We start from the raw sequence: 20,615 nt of genomic DNA, 5'->3' as shown, positions 1-20,615 counted from the left end.
ATTTTGTGAAGTCTCCATCTGGCACTTTATAATTGATCCGTTGGTGTCACTGGGGATGCCTGCTGTCTTTAATTAGTGAATAGCCTGCTTAAAGGAATACAGGGGTTACAAAATGTTTGTGGAGTTTTAGTGAGCGTGAGAAGAGTCTTCTTCAGTTCATTTACTCTGTTATTGCTGATGTGTTTGTTTGCTTTCATTTTTCATCACCTCTCCCAAGAATACTCTGTTGACGTAAATATGTCTCAGGTATGATTTACTGTATGTGTGTATAAACTCTATAATGTGGCTTGTTGAGCAACAGTATCCATTAACTCTAGCACGCTTGTAATGTATTTACTGGAACATAGCCAACTAGTGTTATTATGCTCTAGTGGTTTTGGCTGTATATATAACATTTCATAGTTTGCAAATATCTCAGCACATTACTCCTCTTAACGTTACATAGTTACATTGGGTTGAAAAAAGACCATCAAGTTCAACCCTTCCAAGTTAACGCAGCACACACAACCTATACTTACCTATCTATACACTCACATGCATAAACTATATATAACAACATCAATGCTAACTGTAGATTTTAGTATCACAATAGCCTTGGATACAATGCCTGTTCAAGAACTCATCCAGGCCCCTCTTATAGGCATTAACAGAATCTGCCCTTGCAACATCACTAGGAAGGGCATTCCCCAACCTCACTGCCCTCACTGCGAAAAACCATTTACGCTGCTTCAAATGCAAGTTCTGTCCCTCCAATTTAAAGGGGTGGCCTCTGGTGCATTGATCATTTTTATGGGAAAAAAGAACATCCCCTATCTGCCTATAATCCCCTCTAATGTACTGCACCTTTTTTCCAGAGAAAACAACCCCAATCTTGACAGTCTAACCTCATAGTTTAAATCTTCCATCCCCTTTACCAGTTTAGTTGCACGTCTCTGCACTCTCTCCAGCTCATTAATATCCTTCTTAAGGACTGGAGCCCAAAACTGCACTGCATACTCAAGGTGAGGCCTTACCAGGGGCCTATAAAGAGGTAAAATTATGTTTTCACCCCTTGAGTCAATGCCTTTTTTTTATACAAGACAGCACTTTATTTGCTTACTAGCCACCAAATGACACTGCCTGGAATTAGACGACTTATTATCTACGATACCCCCAACACACTACCATTTAGTGTATAACTTGCATTTATATTATTTCTACTAAAGTGCAAAATTTTGCACTTGTCAACATTGAACCTCATTTTCCATTTTACTGCAAAGTTTTCCAATATAATCAAATCGTTCTGCAAAGCGGCAGCATCCTGCATGGAACTTATAGTTTTGCACAATTTAGTGTCATCAGCAAAAATAGAAACAGTACTGTCTATGCCCACCTCCAGGTCATTAATAAACAAGTTAAAAAGCAAAGGATCAAAGACTGACCCCTGCGGTTCCATCTGCCACCACTCTTTGTAATCTATCCTTCAGCCAGTTTTCCAGCATCGAGCTTTGTGCTCACCTCCTCATAAAAGGCGACTAAATTAGTCTGGCAAGATCTGTTACGCATCAAACAATGCTGGCACAAACTTATAGTATTATGATTTGCAATGTATTCAAGTACCCTATCCCTTATTACCCCTTCCAAAAGTTTTCCTACTACTGATATCAGACTAACAGGCCTATATTTTCAGGCTGAGAATGGGATCCCTTTTTAAATAACGGCACCACATTAGCAATTCGCCAGTCTCCTGGCACCATGCCAGACCTCAACGAATCCTGAAAAAATAAGTAGAGCCTTTTAGATGGGGCTGTCTGTACGCCAATGATTATGTACCCTTATGTAAAGCACTGTTGGATATGCTGACACTATTTAAATAAATGTAATAACCTAGTGATCATATTTCTACTTAAATGCATCTTCTCCATTGGAAACAATTCCAGCTTGGAAAGTATTTGTTCATAACTGAGATCTTCCATATATTGCAAAGCCTTGTTCACCTCAGTTGAGTTTTAGACAATTTAGATCCCTTTAATACCACAAATAAATAGTGTTATTGCTATTGCTACTATTTTTAGTGCTATTACTGCATGTCTTTACTGCATGTACTTTGTCCATTATTAAGTTGAAGAATCAGCTCTGCAGCCTATTCTGTGTATTGGTTAGAACCAGTAATACACCTAATTTTAATAACTATAAACCATTAAAGGAGGCAAGTACACTATATTCAGGAGGATCATGGGGACCTTTCCTAAACAGCTTTGTGATACATAGGGGCAGATTTATTTTGGCTCAAGCATTCAGTTCGAGCAATCATAAAGAGAACACCATGTGGATTTTGGGGATGAAACCTCCTTAGTTTAGATTTTTCCCTGAGCAGGCTTGTTTAAATAAGAAAAAGCTTAAATAATTCTGCCCCATAGGGTACGAATTCTTGCCTTTGTTGCCAGTTGTTCTTATAGTAATATTTTGAATTTTTATGTTAGCATTTTAGCATGTTATTATTAAAACTGCTCTTCCGGCTGATTAAAAAAGGGGGATGTACCATTTGTGGCTCCTGCTGGCAGTGCTATGGCAAGTGACAAATCTATTTTATTATTTGAATTAAGTATCTCCTAGAATTGGCAGACTCCTTGTTTAAAGGACCACTTACCAGGAAATGAAAATGCTCTAAAAGCATTTGCAAATCAGCTTCTCCTAGTCTACAATATTGAACATTTGGCACAATTATGATAAGTATGATATTTGTAGTTTAAAAAATGGCTGTGAGGAACAAGATGTTTTATTGAAAGGTCCATTTAACAAACTGGACTTGATAAGGCTTTGATTAATAAAAATAAGATTAACTCACTTTTTAATTAATAACTCACTTTTTGTGTTATTGATCTTTCAGTCATTAGGAAGAACTTTTTTCCATCCTTTCTATTTTTTTTTCCCAATATTTAGTACATATTTATGTGATTTAAAGTCATTTCTACTCAATTGCAAATCAAACAGCATGTAACAAGTGTCTAATTGGGTTGACCTACCACTGGCATTTTTACTTTTTGGACTTTCTTTGGACAATATGGCCCTCACTAATCCACTGTTAAACCTTGATGACATATTATTGTAGGATGAAAGTGACATCATCTGAGGTAGCAAATCATACTTTGAGACACTTGACATGCTGATATGCACCCATACCCACAATTCCTACCTAAAACCTGCCAAATACCCTGGTAACTGACCCACTGCAAGACTAAAGCATCTGTTTCACTCACTGTTTCTATTGGTGCAAAAGTTTAGCCCTGTAGGTAAGAACTACTATCCCTAATGACAGAGATTACACGTGCTTAGCTGTACCATTATTTTTTATGTTTGTTGTTTGTATCAAATCAAGTATGGCATTTGTTATTTTGGCTTGATGCTTAGAGACACTAAGATTTATGTTTTATTCCTGCCTCCACCAACCACAGGGCATACAGGCACCTGAATAAGGCTATATATCCTTCCAGCAATGCTTACATACATTATCATCATTTATTTATGTAGTGCCGGCAGATATTGAAGGTTATAGTGGGCCAATAACAATCATGTAAGACAAATCCCTCTTCCCTAGTTTTATACCATAAATACAATAAGCAGGCTCTGGTTTTTATTTGTAATTTCTTTTGCCTTATCACATTATTTGATATACACACACCTACACACCAAAGATTATCTGTATTAGAAATTACATAAATGAGAGCCTATTTTTCTTTTACCCCTTGTATATTGAAAAGAAAGTTAAATATTCGAATAACCCCAGTGTAACATCCCCATTGCAAATGCCTGTTTATGTGTAGCATTGCTGTCTCAAGGAGCAAAAGTTTATAAAAATCTGTAGAACAAATCCTCCAACTTGCCACTGGACTCAGACATATAATTGGCTTTAGGATCATAAACCTGAAACTGCTATCTAGACTGTCTGCCTTTTGAAGTTTTATCCCTTTGAAGCATAAAGAAATGTAATGGAATTACCGTACATTTATCTGGGCAATTTTTTGTGTGATCTAAATGAAATGGTTGCAGGTGAAGAAATAAAACATAATTCTTAGTAGCCTAACAAGTGCCACCTAAGGATGGGGGGAAGAGGTTTATTGCAGATATTTGCTTGAAAAGGTAAAATCCATAACACTCAATTTTACAACTTTGTTATAAAAAAGCAGCACTGTATTAGCTGTTATATGGTGCATTTCACTTGTTTCTATCAGTGCTTTCTCTTAACCCTTAATCTGACCATCTTTACAGCTAGTACAGCCTCTTAACTTTGCAGGTATCCAATTTATCTTACTGATTTCCACTCCACACAAATATAAATTCTAGAACTTGCAGTGCTCTAGGCTCTAAAGTATTGATGTGCAGGGCAGTGTGTGTTTAGGTGCTAGATAAACACCCGAGGCATGGGGTGACCTTGTCATGTCCTTGTCTGTTTTCATCTCTCGTTCTCTCTCTTTAAATAAAGTTATTTGAATCAGTTCAAGTTCAACGGAAACACAAACTGCCAGTATTGAAATGGTCTCATTTATCAACACTAGGCAAATTTGCCCGTGGGCCGTTATCCATAGCAGCCAATCAGTGATTGGCTTTTTTTCTGCCAGCTGCAGGTAGAACAATGAATGCAACAATTTGATTGGTTACTATAGGTTATTGCCTGTGGGCAAACTTGTACAGTGTTGATAAATGACCTCTACGTGGGTCTGACTTCATCCCAAGAGAAGTGTTTAATCTTTGCTCTGGGAATCTTCTAACACATTGATATTTACTGTAACTCCTTTTAGTTTCATCCCTCTTTCTTTTGTGTCATTATATTGTTACATGCGGTGTAAAGTGACAGCACTTTGCTCTTTAGTATTTATCTCTGTGGTTAGAGTAATACAATATAGCTATTAAATGCGGTCATGTCTATGGTCGCATTAGTGCTTACTGGAGCAAGACTACTTTCCACTGTGTATTTAACCTTTACCCCTACAGCTCACTGCAGTTTAGTAGTATTTTGATTTAACACAAGTTTAAAGCAATTTATTACAAAAAGGTGGCAATATCTGTGTTTCTTTATATAGATTACACTGTTTCTCAGGAGTATAGTTCTGGAAAATCTTTTAAACACATCTGATGGTGTTTTCGGCTGTTTGTGTGTATTCTCTCTCCTCTGTAAAGCAAAAATGATATTGGGGTGCAGAGATTTGTCATCTTAGATTGAGCAATAAGGAAGTCAATGCTGTGGCAAGATGCTTTCCAATACAAGTGTATTGTAACATAGTCAGTAAGTAGTAGGCTGGCAAAAGACACATCCCTCGAATTCAACCTTTTATATCTATATATTTACCGGTATATTATATATAAAAATCTGCCTAGCTGCTAGTTAATCCAGTGGAAGGCAAAAAATCTCAAGTGAGGAGTCCCCAATTTTTTTTCCTTCAAGATTCTAATTGTACCAGTCCCTGGATCAACATGTACTAAGGGCTATTTTCACTAATCCTGTATTTTCTCACTTGCTTTCCCTTGCCACTACTTAGAACTGTCATTTGTTTAGATTATTTAACAGTGAATTCTCTCTTCCATCTTAACCTTCCCCTCTCAGCACACCAAAATCATGCAGAGTCCCCCTCACTAAAATGTCCCTGGAAATTATTTACACATGTTGCTGTATGAAATCTTCTTCTGACTACCCACTCATGTGCACAGGACACGCATGGCAGCTAAAGCCCTTTGGGGCAAATACTGTGCCAGTGTTGAGTATGCTAGATAAGTGATAGTGAGTGGAGTCTCCCAAGGGCCAGAACGCTGATGAAGCATCAGAAGCATACGCCATGTCTATGCAATGCATACTTCAGACTGGAGGATATATCTTGTCAGTTCTTTAGATGCATTTAATTAGGTCATTAATTCATATTTATACACACACCTACTAAAATAGACTATAGCCTCTGCCCGAGTTCCACCAGGACTGCCAATCTCTTATTAATTCCAGTAAAAGCCACACTTACATCTATGTCATATCATACCAACATGATATTGATTTACATATAAAAAGCAGAGACTATGGGGGGAATATGCGACTTGTTTCATGTCTCTTTCCTGGACCAGATAGCCTCAGTAGATTCTAACTTTAGTAGCAGCTTGCAATATTTCAAGTTTATAAACGGTTTCGAAGATCATCCCTCCTGCTCTGTTCCGTTTCTCTTCATTTTTTTCCGTGATGCTAGGTAACAATGAGTTTTAAATTATAAATGAAAAAAATATGAGACTGGAATAGATCACCCCTGCTGGGGCCCTAGTGCAGAGCTAGTTATGTTATTTATCAATAATTATGGTGTGTTATTACTCAGCCTAACATATTTTCCTGATGCAAACAGTGGCTCATGTTATTTGCCATTTGGGAATTCTAGGGGCATGCTGAAGTCACTTTGTTACACCGGGACAAACACGAGTGACACATGCTTCCCAAAGAATTTGCCTTCTGGCAGCCAACTGATCCTGCTGTCACTGCCATTCTCTCAGCAGGAGGGATTGTTTGCATTTGAAAAAAAAACCTTTGAAAACTTAAAACTATTAGAATCTATAACTGAATGTATTATTCATTAAACATCCACTACATATTAATAGATATCTATAGATAGCTAATATGTCTATTATAAGGTGTTGTTTTAAGGTAATGTAGTAAATCAATTACAGGGGGTAGCATTCTATTATTATTATTACTTTTAATTTAATTAACTTATAATTTATGGAGCTAACCAATACAGATGGGAGCTGTAAGTAAGAAGTAATAGTCATTCTACAAGTGAAGGCAAAGTAGTTCTTTCTGCGCACCTTATGTGACCACGGCAGTTTGAAACTAGAGGTTTGTTTTCTTGTAATGTAATATCACGTGCAACACAGCTATCCAACTTGAAAAGCCCTGCAGCAGGTCATGTGCCGGATGCAAAACTTATCCAAATTTCAGCCTTTGTCTGTTCAAGTAAAGGAAGTGAACCCTTTGTGTCTTTGGTTAGTGACACCGCTTCCCCTGGGGTGCTTAGTTTAATGATCTATGCTATTCTTCACCAGAAATCCTCAAAGGGGGACTTGGGTTTCTCTGCAGAAGAACCACAGGCCCCAGACCCCAAGAGAGAATTACCAGGAGACAGCTGACTAGAAACCAGCAAGTTACTTACCAATGGAGAAAGCAAACCAAATCCCATGAACTAGCTAAAAGTCGGGAGGCAGCTGAAGCTGGTCAGGATACAAAGACAAAGTCAAAATACAGCGATCATATGGCCAATATCTAACAGTCTGCCAGTTGGTCAAATAAAGGCTGACTTATTAATGTAAGTGCCTGTGTGTGCAAGCATTTGATGGACGATAAATGAATGGATCTGTGCTTGAATACAAGGTACTTGTATCCAAATACGCTGCTTACAATTATGCATTGTTGTACTAATCGCAAGATTTGTCACTATGGAAATCGAGTGTAGCATTGACCATCGGAGCTACTAATACCCCGAACATGCCAGAAGTTCCATGGTTCACAAAGTGGGCTTAATCAATAGGTTTTGACTTGCCAGTGAAATTGTGGTGAACACAATGCTGCACTAGCCAAAATAAGGCTGGACTTTTGGGGAAAAAAACGTCATCATGGGTAAGAAGCAGGGCAATTAGTGGCAGAATTGCAAATTGCCCAATACAGTTGGATAAGGAAATTATTCTTATAATCTTGTTTGTATGGCATGAACAGAATACTTGTCCCATGGAAAAAGTTAGTATTGCTAAATAATAAAGCAAAAGTTAAAGATGAACATCTTTATCAGGATTTTTTAAATGTATTTTTTTCAAATATTTAAAATATTGGTGTATCTGCTATAAATAGGTGTGCAATAACAATACAGAACAAGAAACAAAATAATAAGCTCTGAGGGAATCTTGTTCCTCACCATTATGCTGCACCTACATATTAAATAAACCAGGGAACTCTGGCTAAAAATAACCTTATAAACTGTGTAGTAAATAATTGCAGTGGACCATAGAATGATTTTGGTGTTGATATATCTCTCATTCTCATGTCATAAAGTAACACTACTTTACAGGACTGAGAGGCTGATCATTTTTTCCACTTTCATGGTATGAAGGTGATAGAGTCATTTTTATTGGTGGTATTCATAGATCAGACTCAGATTTCATCATAACAGGAACCATGCCCTCCTCTCTCTCTTGCAATACACTGTAATGGTGTATAAAGAGGGGCCATAGCTAAAGGGCATGTGTTGTTGGGCAATATATAATATATAGAAGGTTTAGTACCTTTGTGCAACTTGTGGTATTTGGACCGGTGTTCCAAAAAATTTAATTTATACAGATTTTGCAGATGTAGGCAGCTGGACAAGATACTGGCTTCCGTAAGGGTTTCTTTAAGAGACCCTGGAAGCTCCATGCTTTTCCATCATCTAAATCTAACACTTGCTATTCACTTAAGTACCTCAGAGTGCTGTTCATTCAGCTTCTGCTCCAGCTGATGTATACTGTCAATTTCTCTGTACTTTATACTCCCATATGAATTACTGTATTATGCCTTTATTTAGATACTGGATACTAAGCTCTTGTGAGCAAGGCCCTCTGATCCAATTTTTATTCTGTAATCCTTGTTTGTTAAATTATTCCAAGACTCTTTTTGTTATAAATGAATGCATAACTTGCTGGTGCATATAAATAAGTTATGATGATGATATGTTGGAAGGCCCGCTCTTATTTTGTTATATAACATAATAATTACTAAATAGATTGCTTTGACCTTTCTACTCTCTCTTGAGTGTCTGGTTGCTATATCCTTATCAGTATTCTCTTGCTGCCTCAGAATGGACATGTCAAATGCAAAATGAATAGTACTTAGTACTTTGTTTGTCACTGTCAACAACACCAGTATAAAAGGAACAGTAACACCAAAAAAATAAAGGGTATCAAAGTATTTAATGTATTACGTACTATTGGCCCGCACTGGTAAAAACAGTGTGTTTGCTTCAGAAAAAAGGAAAAGGAAAAAAGGCACAGCTTACATAGCAGATAACAGATAAGCTGTGTAGACTCCCATTGTATTCTATAGAGCTTATCTGCTATCTGTTATGTAACCTGAGCCTTTTCTTTTTTTTCCAGCTTAAATGGCCCCCATGGCTATGCAGCAGCTTTGTTTATATAAAGTATAGTAGGTTTACTGAAGCAAACACACAACTTATACCAGTGCAGGGCAATAGTACATTACATTTGAATTACTTTTAAATATTTTCATCTTTTTAGTGTTACTTCAGCATGTATAGTTCCCTCCTCTGTGCCATTTCCAATGATTTCCTTTCTTTCTCCCACTCACCCACATATGCACTCTATACAAAATTTTTCCTAGGCTGCCTTAGAAACATAACAATTTTATACTCCTTTCTCAGTCAAGGGAAACAACTATCTGGTCTATACAGTGGTTATTATATATTTCGATTCTGACAGATTACTTTGCCTTTGATGTACCGGTATTGGATCTGTTATTCAGAATGCTGAAGTCCTGGGGTTTTCTGGATAAGGGATCATTCTGTAATTTGATTTACCATACCTTAAATATTAATTAAAACCAGTAGGGTTTTTTTTGCTTCCATTAAGTATTTTAGTTATCATCAACCACAAGCTACGATTTTATTATTACAAAGAAAATTATTTTTTAAAATTAGAATTATTTACTTATAATGGAGTCTATGGGAGATGGAGCTTTCTCGATTATGGGTTTACAGATAATAGATGCCATGTACTTGTTTATACCATTTAATTATAAAACCTACTCTCTGAATAACTTCTTCTACAACAGCTTTTGGAAAGCAGCTGAAAGATCCCAATTTGCCATTCCAAATGTGCCATTAAATGTATCTGTCTAGCAAAATCATTCTAATTTCAATCCAATTCAGTTACAAAATATTCATTGCTAGAACTGATGGCAAAAATACATTTTTTGACTTTTTATATGTGTCATGGCAGTGCCTGAATCTGAGCAAGTTATTATTAAGTCTTTATAGGAATTTCATAATTTAAACAATAGTTTAAGAAGTTTAATTTAAGAACAAAAACTGTCATATATGTACTGTACATATTAGTTTGCTTTTGCAGTTTGTTTTATCTCTGCTAAAAGACAATACACAAGCAGTTTAAATATTTTAAAGTTTCTTGGATTCAAGTCTCCCTTTGTGTTCCAGCATTAAATATTACTTTGCAAAGTTTCCAACAGCAAATAAGTATGCACTCTATCTGGTTACATGCTGCCCCCATCAGCCACTGTTTTTGGCCCACTTAGATTGGAATGTATCTGATAGAGACTAAATATGCCCCAGATGTATTGTTCATCTACTAACACTGGGAGCATTTACCAAGTGCAATAACCCATAGCAACCAGTAGGTATTCAGCTTTGATCAGTCTACCACAAGTGGAATTATGAAAGGAGATTGCTTGGTTTCTGTGGGAAACTGTATCATGGTGAGCCAAATGTCATACAGGTATATATGCCTTTAATGCTAAAATCCTGCCTACTATTTTGAAATAAAGTAATCCTACCTTGTTCTACGTAAACATTTATATCTTCCCTGGCCCATGATGATGCATATTATGCCAATTGGACGTGCCATTTCCTTATTCTGGCTTTTATATATGACTGTATATTAGACTAAATAGTCTAAATTAGTTTCAGATTTTCTACCACCATTTTCTGGGCTGTTTGAACTTACAGATGTTTTAATCAAGAAAAGTTGGTATCTTTTTGTAATTACTACATATATGAATGCAAGTAGGTAGATTCAAACAGTGCCTGCGTATCTGTTATTTCTTATTCTGCTCTTGTAGTTTAAGGCAGCTTCATTACATATCAGATATGCTGCCATCCGGCTTACAGTGAATATAACCGCTCAGTCTGTTCAGATATATGTATGATAACATTGCTGCCATGAAGCCACATAGAAATATATAAAGTCTAAATTCTAGGGAAATATCATCATGATTTAAAAATCCCTCTTAACCAGTAAATGTTCCTACTGATGTGTACATGTTACAGAGAAATAACCATGTTGGCATAATTTTCTAGTATTTCTCTGTACAGGTTATAAAAACTAGCCCTTTACTATTGCTATGCCCATAAAAACCCATTACAGGTCACTGTAATTTAATCCCAAAGACCAGAGGACTCATTTGCAAACTGGAACTGGAAGGCAGGGTACAAAATACAAAAATGGGTGCACTCTTTTTGCATTTTGCACCCTGACTCTCTCCCTTAAATCGCTGCAGGTGAATGTGCTCTGTTTCAGTTTCTGCAGACGTCCAATGAATACAGTGCTGCCCTTTGTTCGGCAGCTCTGTATTCAATACAGGCATGTAGGGAAGGCACTCTTGTCTCCCTTACTACTCTTGCACTTTCACATCAGGTTATAGTAAATGATCCACTATTTGTCCCTATGCCATAAGACAATGACCTTAGCTATATTACAGTATTTTAAGGAGCTTATCATAATACGTGACAGTAAATATAACTTAAGTAAACAAAAATGAATGCTGATTTTTGTTGTTGTTGTGTGTTTTAGGATATTTTTACCCCAGAGTGCAAATTTAAGGAGTCTGTGTTTGAGAATTACTACGTCATCTATTCTTCTACACTGTATCGGCAGCAGGAATCTGGCCGTCAGTGGTTCCTTGGGCTCAGTAAAGAAGGTCAGATTATGAAAGGAAATCGTGTGAAAAAGACCAAACCAGCATCACATTTTGTACCAAAACCTATAGAAGGTAAGTTTTTAATTCTGTTTATCCAGATATTGGCTTAAGGAACCAATGTGAACAGATTTGTGAACTGTATGTAGCAATATGTGCATGGCATTGTCCTCATATAAACACATCAGTATACCTCTGGGTAGACAGAGTTGGGACTGGGTAGATTCCAGTATGTAATTCAAAATATTGTTGAGATTTACTCAAATGACAAAGCAACACCATTTCTATAGGCAAAGAAACCAAAACAATAAAGTAAATATTTGTCATTCTCACTTCTCCTTACACATATTATTATACTGTGTGCAGTTTTTGTTGCCTAAAAGGTGTTGTAGAAACTCTGGTCCAACAGCCCATCCATATTTTCTCAAAGTCATTTCTCTGTCATAGAGCTCATTTAACTGATTAAACAGCAGAGTTGCCTCTTCTAGGAGACGCTTTGGTTAAAAGCTATTAACAATACAATCTGGAAAAACCAGAGGCGAAATTTTTAATCAACTGCCCCCCTAGCAAAGTATATTTATCAGCCCCATCATCCAACACAAGAGGGAATCATAGGACCTTAACATACCCCTGCTTCCCACCTTCCCTCCCCCAGGGCTGCAATAAAACAAAGCCAAGGTCTGATTATCACTGCAGAAAGACACTGATGTCCAGTTATGTTTAGAAACAGAATTTTCTAGATGGCAAGTAGAAATCTTTTTTCACATCATTCCAGTGTATTTGCACTGATTGCTATCCCTCACATACCTTATTATGAAAATGCTGGTTCATGTCAAGGGCAGTTGGATGCCTGTACTTAATGCCTGTTTAAGGTAGGTTATAAGTGCAAGACTGCCATCTACTCTAGCCCATGGGGCCTTGAAAGCGCAACATGCATTTGGGCATGTGCAAATAGATGCAAGCACGTTTTTAAAGGGGACATTTTTTATCCATTACTAAAGCTAGCTCTTGTGCCTCAGTGAAGCCTAATACTTAAATGTGTAATCCAATCCCATTAAGATATTCCATGTTTACACTACTACACATTTTCTCTTTTTTTGCATAGTTCATCAGCTTGATATTTAAAAGTTTTATGGGTTTCTGGCAAGATCTGTGTAAGACTAACCATACAATGCAATCCACTTGGTTGGCCCAGGGCAAAGGGGTAAATCAAAACTACTGCATTTGTAACATTTGCATAGATCACTAAGCTCCAATACATTCAGGCTTATAGATGGAAACAAAGACACACAGACATATAATGATAAGGTCCTTGTTGGCCATTTTGACAAAGTAATGGCTTAATCAAAAATATCAGTTTTGTTAACCTTGGAACAAACTCTGAATGTTCTTGTTGAGCCCCAAACACTTTTGCCATCAGGTTTGTATTTATCTACTGTATTGGCAGAACAAATCTACACTCTATTGGCATATATAACAAATAGCTTAAGGTAAAATTCAAACCATAAAGAATGTCTGGAAAACTGTTAATATGTGTGCTCGACCTGGGGAGCCAATAGTATCTGGTCTAGGGACACACACAAAACAATCCAGCTTCCACTAGATTGCTAAAGATGATAGGAAAAGTAGTTTCTTATACTATCTCTCCAACTTACTCATGCTGAGATATCTTTCCGCAACCTTAGTTCTGTGATTATGATTTGGCATATAAATAAAAGCACTACAGAGGTAAATGTATATCTCTTAAAGGCAGCATCTGCAATGCAGGAAACAAGATATAGACTTTATATAACATGCTCTATGTAGTAGCTTTGTATATAATAAGGCACATAAGGAAACTAAGGACATATTTGGTCATTTATAAAAAAAAAATGAGGCTGCAGGCATCCAATGACTGTTTGCTTTCCCTCTACTTATTACCTGAGGAATCTTGTGTTGCAGAAATATCCCACATTATGCCCCAGGGCCCAAATTTACTAGTCTAAGGGGCCCATTTACTAAACAATTTTGAGTTAATTTTGTATTTTTTATAGAACATTTCGGAATGTATGAGAAAAGTTTGTTAAAATTCCACAAGTTTTTCGTGAACATATGAACGTATGAACATTTTGGAATTTGTTAACGGTTTGGTTACACTTTCCTTGGGACTATCTTTTCACCAGGTTGGATCTGTCCAGTACCATTTAGTCCTATGGAAGGCTTCCAAAGCCAGACATGGAAGGCTTCAAATGCAGAAAGGCTTTCGTGGCGTTAACAAACTTTTCGACACAAAAATTTTGTGACTTTCGGAACGCAATTGCAATATTTTAGTACGAACGATAAAAGCATTGTAAAGACATTTTAGAACTTCAGAAATGATCGTGGTTACTTCGAAATTATACCATATTGTGTTTCAAGGCCAGAAAAAAATGCATTTTAGTAAATGTGCCCCTAAGATTCACTTATGCTGGCCAGTAATTAGTACTGTATGCTTTACATCCTTTACTATGCCTTTTTGAATACTCTTGAAATATTCTTGATATATTACTGTGCAATGCAATGTCATATATTTACCAACACTTTTAACTAGGAAAAGTCTCATCTTCTAAATCCTAAGAAGTAAACAGCCTAAGCTACAAAAAGGATTATATAGAGCCCTGTGAAAAATGATTAACATTTGAAATAAGATATCACTTATCTTTTTAATATATATCAGACTCATGCAGAAAGCGCACAGTGTGACAGATTTGTTTTCTGAAATCTGGGCTGTGAAAATGGGAAATAATCTCCGTGCAGTGTTCTGATTGCTGATATCGGGGCAAGTTCTTTGAAAAGCAAAAATGTTCTGCCTGAAGGCCAGAAACCCAAGGCAAGAATAGAACCACCTTTAATCGTAGATAAATTAATTTAGACACATTTTTGGCCAGAGCAAATTAAATGATGGTCATGGCATAGTACAGGTTACAGGATGGTTTGTTTTCACCACTAAAAGAAAGGCCACTTTTGTGGCTGTGAAGTTGGATTACTGGAACTGTTATGGCAAATCTGCTCTGTGAATACAGAGACCAGCAACTACTAGACCTATATCAGGTTATCACTTTATATAGGACATTAAGACATTCTAGGGTTTCTGCATTAAAAGGCACTAAGATTGCCCAAGAGCAGTAACCCATAGCAATCTATCATCAGGAAGCTTTTACTGGTCACCTGTTTAAATGCAAACATCTAATTGGTTGCTATGGGTTACTGCTCCTGGGCAAACTTAGTGCCTTTTATTACATAAAGGGGTCTGTACTTTAAGCTACCAAGAAATTCTCTGTCATTAAGATGTTGCAAATAAACACAAGGTAGTCTGGGAACTAATCCCAAAAAGCTCCAAAAAAATCTAATTTACATGGATTTACTCTATAGGCTAAAGCTCACCCACTGGGTTTGTAAAGCAGAGGCCACAATAATAGCCGATCAGATTCCCAACTACAGACCAGTGTCAACCTTCTTTGGGCTCATCAGTGTAATGCAGGGTTTTCTGATCAGCTTAACTAGAGCCAGGAGTGTAGATCCACAAACAAATCATTAGGGTTGAGGAGACCACCTCGACATATGCAAGTAAACATAAGAAATTTATAGGATAAATCCATGTAAATAGGATTTTCTTGGAGCTCTTTGGAATGAGTTCCCAGAATTCCTTGTGTTTATTTCCATACGTATAAGGCAGTCACGGCTTCTTTGCACTCTTGCCTAATGGTTTAAAATATGGTGGTGAGCACAACTTTTCCTTTTTTCCTATAGTATATAAGGTTATGCAAGCGTAGCACATTTCCTAGACAAATGCTTGTCACGGTGTAACCGGTTTGTTATCTTTTACATTTTAACACTCACTGTTAGAAAGCTAAATGATTCTTGAGGTCTTTTGATTCATTGGGTGGAAAGAAAAAGTACAAATATGCTAATGGGACAAATGAAGTTTGACCCTTCACTTGCAAGAACTAATTGTCTTCATTTGTTTTGCAGTATGCATGTACAGAGAGCCATCATTGCATGAAATTGGAGAGAAGCAACAACGTTCAAGAAAAAGTTCAGGGACACCAACCATGAATGGTGGCAAAGTTGTTAACCAAGAATCAACATAGCTAATATCTAGCTCTGGCCACACAGTGAAGACACTGGAAAATCAGAAAATTACATGTATAAACTGACAAGACAGGTTCTGTTGACCACATTTTTTGAACTCCAATCTTTTCTTCTTTGGATAGGACAAAGGAATGGAAATAATATTGCCTGTGCAAATTTTAAACCAAACAGATAAAAAAAAAAAAAAAATTCAAGAAAATTTATTGAATCCGGACGCCATTTACATTTTATGCAAAATTTGCTTTGTGATCGAATAAGTTCCCATCTCTGCATTAAAACAAAAACAAAACAATAAAGATGTTACCTTTAAAAGAAAAATAAATGTGCCGGAGATATAAATGTTTATAAACAGCAGGCTGAGAAACAGACTATTGAGACATATTCTTTAGTTAAATATTTGTGTCAGTGAAGCATTTATTTTCCTTTCCCCCCCAAGACAAAGTGATTTGTAGGATATTTATGTTAGAATGAGGTATGCTTTATTCTTTGAATACATTTATGGATATCAGAGTGTGAGTTTAGCAATCTAAATAAGCACAAGGAGTAGGCCACCATGTACACTAAACAAAGGATGCAAGTGTTAGCCGTGTGGCTGCTATAGTTTGCTTTGGAAAGCAGCTTCCACATATAACTCACTTCCAGAAGCAAAGGGGCAAGCCAAGGCATTGGCCATGTTTAGAACATTCTGGCTGGTAGACCTTGTTACTTTTCTGTACCTCATGAGAGTGTGTCCTTAGTGTGAGGATGTAAAAATATACTGCAGATGGGAGGCTATTTAATAAGCTATTAAGCAGACCATTTAATAAGTTATACAATTATATTAGATACTGTATATGTGAGTAAACAGACATCATTCAGATTAAGTTGTAAAGTATACAGAGCAAAAGGTTCTATTACTGGATGTTGAACCGGGGGCAATCAGTTTAAGATATAAGGCAAGGACTCCAACAAAGTAATCTTTTTTACATGGTACAGAAGGTGTATTGTATGGGGGGCATCTGCCTACCTTACTCGGGTAAAGTCTACAAGCAGCATTACAACAATATTTCTGAAAATGTGATTAGTCGTTCTGCTTGTTGATTCAGCTGTGGAAGGAAGGCTACATCCCTGTGAAAAGTTGTTATTCACTTGTTGCACCATGTAATAAACGCTTACGCTTTGAGTGCTTACCTTGTATCTTGGCCCAAGTTTTTACACCGTGGAATTGTGGAACAACCATGTTTCATATGAGACCCTTTAGCAAGTAATAAGAGAGGACATTATTTACATTATTTGTTCTGAATCTGTGGAACTTTATAAACTACAACTGCCAGGATTCAGATGTGCAGGTTTGACTTAGTATACATGGAGGGTCTGTGCTTAATCATATACAATTATTCCTTTAATGTGTGTTTTATTGCAATTAGCTGTATGGCCTGCCCTTTTCTGTAGCAGAGGCTTGTTCCTCAGCTAACACTAGGGACTCACTCTCTTTTCCACTGTGTATCTATTTGCTTTACAATTACAGCAGTTGAATATTTGCTCTTCCTCTGACTTTCATCATCATTTTTTATGGCACAGAGACTAAGCAGACAAAGGGGCTATATCTCTATATTTACACAAAAACCACATACATAGAATGGGAGATATTCCATTGCTGGCATTTCTTCTACTTAATCACGCTGCATTGCTGGGAAGTAAATAAAGATTTATTATATTTTTTACTTTATTTAACTACTTGGTATCATTAGACAATTTTAAGAAAAATGCATTTTCTTACGCACTGGTGACTTAATGAGATTTAGATAAAGTACATGGATAACCACTGGATTTTCTATTCTGTTACCTCCTTTCCAAGCTGATACTGATAGGCATCAGTTGTACAGAGGACCTACCGTCTAGTGGTCCATAGAGAAGTAGAGCAGATATTAAAATATATTTTTCATAGTTCTTTTTGCAATGTCCTTTTATTATAATGATTGCCTGGGAGATCACCAGAAACATTCTGGCGGGCATATGCTCTATGCATCTATTTTCATGCAGTTTCTAAGGGGAATTGGCTTTGCTGATCTTTAGTGGAGCTGCAATAAGATAAGTTCTACATGACCAAGCTACATGTGTGGTAGCGTCATGGCCAAAATTTGGTTCTTGTTTCTGTTTCTACTAACAATAAAAAGCCATTATAGCGCCCCAAAATTTAAAATACATAGGCAGTCATTATTGATTTCTAACTGTCATGACATGTTGAGATCTCACAAAAGTGCAGTTCCACTATAATACAATGTGCCTTTCTACTTAATATAATGGAGGAAAGTGAATATAGTAGTGGTTGTGCATAACTGGTCCACACCCAACTGTAGTAGTTGTCACAGAGTGCATTTTAATATATTTTTACAATGACAAAACAATAGATTTCTTAGCTTAAAGTTGAGCTTAGAGTCACATTGCATTGATACAGCATGAATCACAAACACTGCAGATCCCTTTAATAAGGGACTCATTCTAAAGGACTCATTCCCCAGTTTATTTTGCACATGAAAAAATGAAATGTTTCAAAGATATATATATAAATATATATAAGTGGAAAAGGCAGCATTTAAAATGACGTTTTGTTATTTACAAATTCATAAATCTGCAATGACCAATACCAGATAGTGTAATGCTTGATTTAGGTGTTTGAAATTGAAATATTATATTATCACTGATTGAAAAACATATTACTGATATACTTTTTTTTTCCTTTCAAACAGAATTTTTGTGATTTATAAAAAAAAATACATTCTTTTTAATTGCCGCTTGTTAAATGAATAATAAAATAAATATTTAATGTGCTCAAAAAATAAATAAATACAAAAGAAAAGATGTACTCTTAAATAAAACAGGTGTAAAAATTCTAAATTCTGTCCTCTGTCTTGGTGAAGAATAGCAAGATTTTACATTGCTCAGATATACTGTAACTAACTGGAGCAAATAACATGAAATTAGCAAGATGCTACTTTTTCATTTTAATACTGTAGCATCATATAGACAACATATGGATAACATGTAAAACAAAGGCATTATTGGTTCGTTGTCTTTATGAGAAATTACGTTTAAAATTGACTTGATAACAATAAAGATTTACTATCTAATGTTTTGAATTTGAAAATGAAATAAATTAGAATAATCACACTTTGCTCAAGTCAGTTGCTTGAAAACATTCCTGGTCAGAGACCTCTGCTATCCAGCAATATACTTTGAATTCCTTGTAAAATCTAGTGAATGGAAAAGTGCCCACTGGAAACCCATTCAACTCCTTAAACACTGCAATAAATGAAGAGGTGGCTGCTGAATGAAACCTTGAAATGCTCCAGCGGTCTCCTTTACAGTATGTAATTGCGGGAGAAGAGGATTATACCAGCAGGTTTGCTTGTTTCTGTTTGCCCTCTGTTACAGCTGTATTATAAACTGAAGGTGCTGGCACAACCCCGCGAGAGAGTAAGAAGCTTAAAGTATTATGGGGAAAAAGAAAATGAGCTCAGTTCACAGATAAAAAGGCACCTTGAGCTAAAATTTGCCAAAACGCCATCCACCATTAATGGGTATGTTTGATAACGTAAAAGGTGTTGTGCATGTGTTCTGTCTGGGAGCTTTAAGTCCGTTAAAGCAGTAAAGATCAGTTTAACAATGATATTTGTACTGTCTTTATCCACAAAGCAGGCTGCAGTGATTCTGTATTAGCAATAAGCCTGTTTGCCCTTTAGAGGACTGCAATATTTTCTTTAGAAAAAAATGTTGTACTTTTCAGCTGTGTTGTGTAACCCAAAAGTGTTTTATGTTTTTTGTTATTGTAATTTGAGAATGACATGTACAGTATTTGTATATTCCTTTACATATTTACTATTTCTTATTACTTTTATTATTATTTACATATATAGTGCCAACATCTTCCACAGCATATTACAAAGATTATACATAATTTCTACATAAGTTCCTGCCCCAGTGGAGATTACAATCTAAGGTGCCTCTCACATTCATACACACTATGGTTAATCTGGTCAAACTTCTTACAGATAGTGCCCTGGCTGGTATAGAACCTATGACCCATGCACTGCAAGGCAGCAATGCTAGCCATTACTTTTTAGGCAGAATATATTTTCTGATAATAATATAGCAAATGGTACTGATGAAAGTAAAAAGCCTGTAAGTTTAAAATTGCTGCCCCTCAATTACACGCAATGTTGAATGCAAAAAAAATTGCTAAAGGGAGACACACTCTCCCTGTTTAAAATTCTCTGTCCCAATGTGCACATCAGTAGCCTCCTCTTGACTCCTGAAGCAGGAACTCCACCCCAAGCCTCTTTTTGTCTCACTTGAGACCTCCCATTATTTACAGCAGTGATGCCCAAACTGTTGGGGAATACTGAATACTACTGTTGGGCCTGAGCAAAAGTTCGACCTGCAAGGGCAGTTTGAACACAAAAACCTGTACATTCTTTAGGACCCCTAAAGGAGATTCTTTAGGGTAAACATGTCTGCTATTTGCATTTCCATCTGACCCTTATCTTTAAACCAATGACTATACCTGTACCCTGTTCCGGTGTATGAAACAATTACACAAACTTTGCATCTTATTATTTAATAATCTCACAAACTAACAGGTACTTGGCATTTTTAAGTTGAGTATGTATGTATTTGTGTGATATGTGAAAACTTTTGTGTTAATTTTTTAGGTGAACATGCAATTTATCTATATTACTCCATGTATTTCTGCTGTAAGTACGCTATGAAGCATTTACTCAATCCGCACTCTATAGCCCGCTTCATCTCAATGTCCTTCCCTCACTAG

The 20,615-nt window shown here is 36.4% G+C and overlaps 1 protein-coding gene across 4 annotated transcripts in view; it reads left to right on the top strand.

The window, feature by feature from the left end:
- The window catches only part of fgf12 (fibroblast growth factor 12), a 221,866-nt gene extending 203,181 nt beyond the window's left edge, over nucleotides 1-18,685 (top strand). For 3 of the 4 annotated variants that reach the window (XM_012962590.3, XM_031901424.1, XM_012962588.3), the window contains 2 exons: nucleotides 11,575-11,773; nucleotides 15,689-18,685. In XM_012962590.3, the coding sequence (XP_012818044.1) occupies nucleotides 11,575-11,773; nucleotides 15,689-15,807 (318 nt within the window). In that variant the 3' untranslated portion in view covers nucleotides 15,808-18,685. The remainder of the gene's footprint in view (nucleotides 1-11,574; nucleotides 11,774-15,688) is intronic. The other variant, NM_001100284.1, reaches the window with a different exon arrangement.
- The last annotated feature ends 1,930 nt before the right edge of the window (nucleotides 18,686-20,615 follow it).

This window comes from Xenopus tropicalis, chromosome 5 (genome assembly GCF_000004195.4).
Source record: "Xenopus tropicalis strain Nigerian chromosome 5, UCB_Xtro_10.0, whole genome shotgun sequence".
Taxonomy (NCBI): domain Eukaryota; kingdom Metazoa; phylum Chordata; class Amphibia; order Anura; family Pipidae; genus Xenopus; species Xenopus tropicalis.
The sequence above is the reverse complement of the archived record's forward strand: the minus strand, read 5'-3'. Positions and strand labels throughout refer to the sequence as shown.